Source organism: Mandrillus leucophaeus, unplaced genomic scaffold, assembly GCF_000951045.1.
Source record: "Mandrillus leucophaeus isolate KB7577 unplaced genomic scaffold, Mleu.le_1.0 Scaffold6, whole genome shotgun sequence".
NCBI lineage: Eukaryota > Metazoa > Chordata > Mammalia > Primates > Cercopithecidae > Mandrillus > Mandrillus leucophaeus.
Window position 1 is genome coordinate 1017592 of NW_012106474.1, and position 9985 is coordinate 1027576.

The following is a 9985-nucleotide window of genomic DNA, read 5'->3' on the forward strand; positions in this document are numbered from 1 at the left end:
CTTTGAATTTGGCTTATAAATGAAGCTTATAAATGGCTTCTAACCTATATGAATGAGGTTAACATGAAGGTTGTTCCCATAGTTTCTTCACAGTGATTCAATATTTATATGGATAAGCAGAAAATGAAAATAAGTGATAACCTCACCACCCAGATATTACCTTGTTTATATTTGGGGATATATCTCTTCAGAAGTGGAATTGCTTAATCAAAGAGATTGAATGGATTTTTTTTTTTTTTTTTTTGAGATGGAGTCTCGCTCTGTCGCCCAGTGCGATCTCGGCTCACTGCAAGCTCCGCCTCCCGGGTTCACGCCATTCTCCTGCCTCAGCCTCCCGAGTAGCTGGGGCTACAGGCGCCCACCACCACGCCCGGCTAATTTTTTGTATTTTTAGTAGAGGTGGGGTTTCACCGTGTTAGCCAGGATGGTCTCGATCTCCTCACCTCGTGATTCGCCCTCCTCAGCCTCCCAAAGTGCTGGGATTACAGGTGTGAGCCACCGCGCCCGGCCCTTTGAATGGATTTAATACAAGATCTTTTTCATCTTCTTTTGCTAATAACCCAGCATTTGAGCATGATGTAGTTCTTGCCCTTTGACCCTGCAATTCTACTCCTAGGAATTATTTACAGAGGTACTCCGCACACAGAGGCACACAGAAGTGTGTGCAAGGTTGTCTGTTGCAGCATTGTTTGTAATCACAACACGTAAGAATTTCAGTGTCCTATAGATTAGAGACATACTTCAGTAATTTATGGTTCATTCGTGGAATGGATTACTACGTAGCTAGCAAAGAGATTGAGGCAAATCTTTATGTATCGATATGGTGACATTAAGTGGAGAAAAACAAGGAACAGAATAATTTGTAAATTATGCTACCATTTGTGTAAAAAAAAGATAGGTGCGTGCACATGCAGTGCTTCTAGAAGGATACACAAGAAACTGCTTACTAGTTGTCTCCGGGGTGAGAGTAGGCTAGAGCCTTAGTTATTACTTTATTCCTTTTGTATATACTGTTTGAATTTTTCTACCACGTACATGTAACGTAGAACCTGTTCCAAAAAATAACCCCCTTTCCTATTTCAGTGTAAGCTGGAGCTCCAGGGCATCAAGGGTGCGGTGGAGCACGCAGCAGCTTTTGGAAGAATTGCCTTCTCTTGCCCCCAGAAAGAGGTAACACTTGATACTAGATTGTTTGAGTTCTGCGACTAGCTGGTTCAACCCAGCTAAGAACCTTGCCCTTCCCTTCTCGAGGTCCTTTTGACTGTGGCTTTAGTATCAAGGTCAGCAGTTGTTTGAAGAGCAGCTGAGATAGTAAATTCAAACACACGGCGCCTTGGTTCTTTCTGGTGTCTGATACTCCTCTAGGGCTGACGAGGGCCGTGTCCTGAGTAGTGTGTGACCCCTGGCTCACGTTGCCCCTTTGTTTTCCTCAAGTTGCCAGACTTAGAAGACTTGATGAAAAGGGAGAACCAGAAGATTCTGACTCCCCTGGTGAGCCTGGACACCCCAGGGAAAGCAACAGTACAGGTGGTCATTCTGGCCGACCCTGTAAGTATTCCTCAGGCAGGGGGCAGGCTGGACCAGGGGTTTCTTCAAGGATGTCTTTGGCAGGTGTCTCTTCTCTTTATTGGTGTAGGACGGACATGAAATTTGCTTTGTTGGGGATGAAGCATTTCGAGAACTTTCTAAGGTGGATCCAGAGGGAAGCAAATTGTTGGATGATGTGAGTGTCATTTCCACATTTGTGTCACCATGGGCCTGAGGGGGTGGCATTAAGTGTGTGTGTGAGGGCTTACGCAACAGGGTCCAGGTTCTTACTGTCAGAACCACGTCCTTTCGCTGTTGGGTTGACCTGAGCCAAGGACTGATGTCTTCACTGCCACCTGTGGAGACCGCTCGTCTAGACTCAGCATTTGTGCCTTGCCACAACCTCAGGCTGCCCTGGAAGCAGTGCTGCTGGATCCGTCCTTATTCTGCTCTCTGCATGGAGATGCCTCCATCCCATCCCCCTCAGCTCTGCAGCTCCTTTGATCATCTCTTCTCCATTCTGCAGCATCCGTCTCTTTTTTCTAGTGAGTTATTCTCGCCAGCATGCAAACAGGCGCTGAAAGCTCCCATCCCTTAGAAACCTTTTACTGACTCAATATCTCCTCTCTAGATTCTTCTTCTGAAAACCTGAGTGCGCACTGTTTCCCTTTCTTAAGTCCTCTCCAGATTTCTTCTTCTGAAAATCTGAGTGCGCACTGTTTCTCTTTCTCGCCTCCCGTTTTCACTTCAGTCTGTTGCGCACTGGCTCTCGTTACTCAGTGAAGGGCTTTTGTTTCTTGCCAAATATAGCAACTACTTTCAGATTCTCATCAAACTCAGTAATGCAGAAGCATTCAAAGTAGTTTTCGGATCCTGGCTCCTAGCACATACCTGGCGTGTACTAGACGTTCTGCAAATACTTTGTTGAGTGATTAAAGGAACAGATCTGTCTTTCTTGGTTCGGTCATGTAACTATGTGACTGACCTTAAACAGTTCACTTAAATTCTTTGAACTTTAGTCTTCTTATCCAAAAATTTCAGAAAATAAGAGTGTCTATCTCATCAGCTTGTTATAGTTTATAGAGCTTGGCAAATTACATAATAGTAGATGCACAATTAACGTTAAAGCAGGAAATATATAGAAAATAGTTTTTATACATTTTATTCTGAAGGAAGATAGAATCTCAGTCATCCTCTCAGCTGACAAATTTGCCAGACTCTTTCTCCTTGCTCTTTATTTAATTTAATTAATTAATTAATTAAATTTTTTGAGATGGAGTCTAGCTCTGTCACCCAGGCTGGAATGCAATGGTGCAGTCTCGGCTCACTGCAACCTCCACCTCCCAGGGTCAAGCGAGACTCCTGCCTCGGCCTCCCGAGGAGCTGGAACTACAGGCGCCCGCCACCATGCTGGCTAATTTTTGTATTAGTAGAGACGGGATTTTGCCAGGTTGGCCAGGCTGGTCTCAAACTCCTAGCCTCAAGTGATCCACCCACCTCAGCCTCCTAAAGTGCTGGGATTACAGGTGTGAGCCACTGCACCTGGCCCATTTTATTTTATTTTTTGAGATGGATTCTTGCTCTGTCACCTAGACTGGAGTGCAGTGGTACAGTCTTGGCTCACTGCAACCTCCACATCCTGGGATCAAGCGATTCTCCTGTCTCAGCCTCCCGAGTAGCTGGGATTACAGGCACATGCCACCACACCTGGCTAATTTTTGTATTTTTAGTAGAGACGGGGCTTCAACGTGTTGGCCAGGATGGTCTCGAACCCCTAACCTCAGGCTATCCGCCTGCCTTGGCCTCCCAAAGTGCTGGGATTACAGGCGTGAGCCACCGCACCTGGGCCCATTTTATTTTTTTAAAACGGGGTCTCTGTCACCCAGGCTGTAGTGCAGTGGCACGATCTCAGCTCACTGCAGCCTCCGCCTCCTACGCTCAAGTGATCCTCCCACCTCAGCCTCCCGAGTAGCTGGAACCACAGGCGTGTGCCACCACGCCTAGCTAATTTTTGTATTTTTTGTAGAGATGGGGTTTCACCATGTTGCCCAGGCTAGTTTCGAACTTCTTGGGCTCAATCGGTTGATCCATCTTGGCCTCCCAAAGTGCTGGGATTACAGATGTGAGCCAGCACACCCAGCCTCTGCTCACTCTTCCATAGCACTGATGAACTCCTGCTCCCTGGCGATCCTGACATTTTCTTGTTCTTTTTTTTTGAGACGGAGTCTTGCTCTGTCGCCCAGGGTGGAGTGCAGTGACGCGATCTCAGCTCACAGCAACCTCTGCCTCCCAGATTCAAGCAATTCTCCTGCCTCAGCCTCCTGAGTAACTGGTAGCTGGGATTACAGGCATGCACCACCACATCTGGTTAATTTTTGTATTTTTAGTAGAGATGGGGTTTCCCAATGTTGGTCAGGCTGGTCTTGAACTCCTGACCTCAGGTGATCCGCCCGCCTCGGCCTCCCAAAGGACTGGGATTACAGGCGTGAGCCACCGCACCCAGCCATCCTGCCGTTTTCATCTCCCTGACAGTTTCTCCTCAGACACGGGCACCTCTTTCTGTGTCTCATCCCAAAGTGTTTTTTACCCATAGCCCTGCTGTGCCGTTTTTCCCATTCTGCATTCTTCCTCTACTCTGGTGAGGGCTTACCTGCGACTCTGCTTACCCCTGCTCTGAACTTAACCATCATCCTTGCTCCAGCTTCCTCACTTCTAGTTTTTAACTCCTTCCTGAGCTCAGACAAGTGGTGGTTGTTGATGAGGCATAATTTAGGTAGAATTTCAATGTGTTTTGACAGTTGTGTTTACTCATACAACCATTGCTCAAAATACACACCATTTTCCCAAGAAGTTCCCTCATGCCCACTTCCAGTGAGTTGGCACCCTCATCTGCCAGATCAGCCGCTATTCTGACTTCTGTCACTGTAGGTGAGCTTGTTCTGGGACTTCATACAAATGGGATCATTCAGTATTCTCTTGTGCCTGGCTTCTTTTGCTCAACGTGGTTTTGAGATTCTGCCGTGTAACTGCATATCACAGCTTGGTGCCGTTTTTTCTGGGTTTTTTTGTTTTTTTTTTTTTTATTGCTGACGGATACTCAATTTTATGAATATAACAATTTGCTCATTCATTCTTCCAGTGGTGGACATTCGGTTTATTTCTAGATTTTTTATCTAAGGAAGACTGCCATGAACATTCTTGTGTAAATCTTGTTGTAGATAGATAAATGTTTCATTTCTCTTGAGTAAATATCTGGGAGTAGAATTGCTTTTACCTTATAAGAAAGTGTCAGACAGTCATTGAAAGTAATAGGACCATCGTTTGTCTATGATAGGTCCAGTTGTTCTTCATTCTCACCAACACTTATTTTGCTTTTTGTGGTTTTTTTTTACCTGTTCTAGCACATGTGAAATGGTTTAATTGGTGCAATCAAGTGATCCTTCCGCCTCAGCCACCCACATAGCTAGGGCTACAGGTGCACCACTATGCCCAGCTAATGTTTTTTATGTCTGTAGAGACAGATTCTTGCTGTGTTGCCCAGGCTGGACTCCAGTGATCCTTCCAGCTCAGCCCCACAAAGGTTTAATTTTTATTTCCCTGATGACTGCAGGGATATTTCAATGATGTTGAGCAGCTTTTCATGTGCTTATTAGCCATTTACTTCTTTTTGTGAATTTTATGTTCAAGTCTTTTGTCCATTTTTAAATAACTTTTAATATTTCACGATGAAAAGTTCCAAATATGCAGAACCGAAGAGAGTACAACAGATCCTTATGTGACTCTTACCTCGATGAAGAAGAGTCATTCCTTTGAAAAATTCCAAATATGCACAACCGAAGAGAGGATGGCCGACCCTTACGTGACTCGTACCTCCACTCTGTACCGTAGTTTCTCATCGTTCCTTCATCACTTGCAAATGCAAGTATTTTTCCCAGCCATTAATTGAGTTTTTGAAGACCAGGAATTTTTTATTTTGGTGAAGTCCAGCTTATGAACTTTTTTTCTTATGTGTAGTACTTTTTCTGTCCAGACCAACGTTACATCCCGAGAAGCTCTTCACTTAGGAAACCCACCATGTATCAAACTCAGCGTGTCTATAACTCATCTTACCTCAAATCCGTTCCTCTTCCAGTAATATTAAATAAAGGCTACTTGGGAGTGTAGATTCTGGAAACCTCAATCTATGTTCCTGGGTTGCCGTCTTCAAGGTTGGCCCAGATAAACTCTCTATTTATAGTAAAAATATATAAATAAATAAAAAGAAAAAGAAATAAATGCTACTATATCAATACATTCTTAAGTGCCTTGTTTTTATTTATTTATTTTTTTTGAGATGGAGTCTCACCTGTTGCCCAGGCTAGAGTGCAGTGGCGTGATCTCAGCTCACTGCAGCCTCCGCCTCCCGGGTTCAAGTGATTCTCCTGCCTCAGGAGAGTAGCTGGGATTCCCAAGTAGCTGGGATTACAGGCGTGCGCCACCATGTCCAGCTAGTTTTTGTATTTTTAGTAGAGAGAGCGTTTCACCATGTTGGCCAAGCTGGTCTCGAACTCTTGACCTCAGGTGATCTGCCCGCCTGCCTCCCAAAGTGCTGGGATTACACCCAGCCTTAAGTGCTTTATATACATTCTCTGATTCATACCATAACCTGCAAGGTTGATAGCATCAGCCTTTGCAGATGAGGAAACCGAGACTAAACATGATTAAGTCATTGGCCCTCACCCTTGAATACCATACACCAAGTGGCAGGTAAGGGCTTGGATGGTGATGAAGTCATTCCCCCTCACCCCTGAGGACCACACACTGAGTGGGAGCAGGCAGGGCCTGGACGGATGCCTTTCAGGCTTTACCGTCAGTCCTTTTTCTTCCTCGCTGCCCTGCTCCCTCCCTGTACAGGACAGCGTATCTGTGATCCTGCTTGTTCCCACTGGAATCCTCGGAGCCGGTTTTGGTGTTATTTTGTTATGTTTTGTTTTTTAACATTTAATAGACGTTTTAGATTTACAGACAGTCACTTTTGAACATTATTTCTCCTCATCCTTAAATTATTTTAGCTGTTAGTCACCAAGAGCTGTGAATTCTACCTCTGAAATTTCTTCTGCCTTTCAGCTTTCCCTTTGAAAGGCCTTATTGTCACCTTACGGTCTGTCCCAAAGCAAATATCCAGTCATTTTTAAAACTGTTTAATCTGATAGCTCTCTCTTGCCTCTGAGATAAATTTCAAACTCTGTGACAGAGCATGTGACATAGTTGGACATTCTCTACCCTCTGACCTTCTGTCCTGCCTCCCTCCCTAAGTCCCCTAACCCATCCCCATTCCAGTCCCACCGAACTGTTGCATTAGCTAAGATACATCTTCTTGCATCCAACCTAAAGGGTTTTTTCCCCCCTCCTCTTTTAATTGTCCTTCAATACTTAAAAGCTTTCTTAGGTTCGGCCGGGTGTGGTGACTCATGCCTGCAATCCCAGCACTTTGGGGGACCAAGGCGGGTGGCTCACCTGAGGTCAGGGGTCCCAGACCAGCCTGACCAACATGGTGAAATCCTGTCTCTACTAAATACAAAAAATTAGCCAGGCATGGTGGCGTATGCCTGTAATCCCAGCTACTTGGGAGGCTGAGGCAGGAGAATCGCTTGAACCCAGAAGGCGGAGGTTGCAGTGAGCCAAGATTGCACCATTGCACTCCAGCCTGGGTGATAAGACCGAAACTCCGTCTCAAAAAAAAAAAAAAAAGCTTTCTTAGGTTCTCCAAATCATTTAGTTGTTCTTTCCTCCCACTTTTTATGGCTCCTAAAAGACAGAAACGTGCATATTTGTGAACTGTGGTTTTTTAAAGCGTATCTTTGATTTTTAAATACTTACTTTCATCAAGATAATAAATCAGATAGTACTAAGATATTTTAGAAATGAAACGGTCCATCTCTGAGTTACACTTCCTAGGACAGCCACTTTCACCTTCACTGTTTCTAAATAATAAATATATTTGTTTCTTCATTTTCAATTGCCCACTCATCTTGTGACTTCCTGCTGAGGTAGATATTATAGCAGATGCTTCAGGACACACACATGCGTACACACACTCTGTCATGCAAAATACTTGTTTCCATATCTGAGTTCTCAGCTGTTCTGTACACTCCTCGAAGCTTCCAGCTGTCTCTGCTGACACCCCTGAACCCAGCATGGTACCTAGCTCTTTTTGACTAAGTAAATGAATGTTTGTTCTTGCTAAACAACTAAAGGGATGCTTGTGGAACCAAAACATTATTGTTAAGGCTTTCTACTTATTTATGTATTTTTATTTGTGTCTTTATGTATATATATGAGACAGGGTCTCACTCTGTTACCCAGGCTGAACTCGAATTCCTGAACTCAAGTGATCCTCTGGCCTCAGCCTCCAAGTGGCTGTGACTATAGGTGTGACCAGTGGGCACGGCTCAAGGCTTCCTTTTTAATTGAGATGCCCAAACTAAACAGAACCAGCATCAGAAGAGTAGGCTGGGAGGAGACTTATGAAAAAGGAATCATTCCAGGCTTCATTACTAAAACATCACATAAGAGTTTCATGTTTGACCTCACTATCAGACTGAGTTTTGTGATACTAAAGATTCTCGAGTGTCTGCCCAGATGCTGTGAGTGGAGAGGCAGCACTTTTTCTTTTACCAGAGATCCTACTGCCTGGCATGCGGGTCCCTGGTCTAGTTGGTCCTCCAGCCACACTTCCTGGCTACAGGCTTTGCCCTTGACTTTGCAGAGTGAGGGTCCACAGTGGCTCATTACTCACCAGTATCTCTTGCCTCATTGAACATAGTACTCTGTACTGGATTAATACTCTTTAAATATTAACAAAAAATTTTATTTCTCTTTTCTTTTTTTTTGGAGTGGGGGGTTGGGTCTTTTTTTTAATGTTAATTTTTTTATTATGGTCAGTACAGTGAGGTATAAAGGTATCTTTTGTTTTTCAGACTTGGAGTCAATGTTTATTCTCTTTCTATTTTACAGGCAATGGCAGCAAATAAAAGTGACGAGTGGTTTGCTAAACACAATAAACCCAAAGCTTCAGGTTAATGGAAGACGTGATGCAGAGCAAGCCTCTGTGATTCGTGCCCAGCACCTGTGAGGCCTGACGTGTCAGTTCCTGATAAATGTTCTTCCGATTTGTTTCCCCTACAGGCAAGGAGGCTTGGGTAGTGCAGATCTGTGTATTTCAACCTTTGAAAGGTCTGATGTATTTTAGAAATGAAATCCAATCATGAGTGCAGGTAGAGAACGCCTGCTATAATCTACAGTGTTGCTGGGACTGCACATTCTGTATATAACTATGTTCGATTAGTGACAAATGATTGTCCAGACTAGGACAGCGGCATGAAACATGACTTTGGTTGGGATTGCAGATGGTTAGGGTTAACTCTGAATCATGCAGATTTTTTGAGAGCAGCTGTTCAAGTCAGTCCAAATTAATGGCTTGTCATGGTGCCATTCCCAGCCCCTGATAATGATAGGCTGTTCTGCTATCTTCTGGCGGGTTTTGACATTTTAAATTTTCTAAAGAAATTTTATTCCTTGGACCAAAAGTTTTGGTTAACCATCCCCATCTTACTTGCTTTTACATTTTGAGCATCCAGAGGAAACAGAAAGGAATGAGTGTGTGACGTTGCTGCACACCTGGCTCTGTGCAAGTTTCTTTCTGTATATATATATTTTTTTGTTTTATTTTTTTCTGTGTATATTTTTAATCCCGACAGAACATCATGTGAGATTTCCTTAAAATGGATTAAACAATTTCTTCAGCCTGAAAAAAAAGTTTTAAAAATGTTTTCTTGTAGTTTTGTTTGGTTCTATATAACAAATAGGTTTTAGTCACTCGAAATGGAATTATATTGTGTATTCATCGAATAATTAAATTTTTTTTTTAAAGTAAACTTCCAAAATCAAGCTGTTACACCAGTCCCTAAGTCTCATCATTTAAAGTGGTGGCCAGGTTCGGGTTTTTAAAAATAAACTTAGGAGATTGGAAGGAATTGACTCAGAGGATCCTGGTTCCAAAAGAACATACATAGAATTACTTGGAAATCATAACCTCTGCTGTCCTCCCTTACTGGCAGGGCGCGGGGCATGGAAATTTTGGTTGCGTTTCAGCTTATCTTCTTATAGGTATGATACTATTATACCTTCACTGAGAGAAAGAAATTATCATCCAGCTCTACCGCTTTTCATTCAGCTTAAATTCTGTATCCTGGGGAAGCAATCTCGAGTTTCAAAGCAAACCAAGTTATATATGGCCCTCCTCTAGGTAATTGGTTCTTTTTTTTTTTTTGAGACAGAGTTTCACTCTTGTCGCCCAGGCTGCAGTGCAATGGCGCGATCTTTGCTCACTGCAACCTCCGCCTCCTGAGTTCAAGCGATTCTCCTGCCTCAGCCTCCCGAGTAGCTGGGACTACAGGCATGCGCCACCACGTCTGGT

The 9985-nt window shown here is 43.7% G+C and overlaps 1 protein-coding gene across 1 annotated transcript in view; it reads left to right on the plus strand.

Annotated features, from left to right (window-relative positions):
• GLOD4 (glyoxalase domain containing 4) overlaps positions 1 to 9447 on the plus strand; it is a 19663-nt gene extending 10216 nt beyond the window's left edge. The window contains exons 6-9 of the mRNA XM_011999651.1: positions 1076 to 1170; positions 1435 to 1548; positions 1637 to 1723; positions 8524 to 9447. Of these exons, the coding sequence (XP_011855041.1) occupies positions 1076 to 1170; positions 1435 to 1548; positions 1637 to 1723; positions 8524 to 8589 (362 nt within the window). The 3' untranslated portion in view covers positions 8590 to 9447. The remainder of the gene's footprint in view (positions 1 to 1075; positions 1171 to 1434; positions 1549 to 1636; positions 1724 to 8523) is intronic.
• Positions 9448 to 9985: the final 538 nt, after the last annotated feature.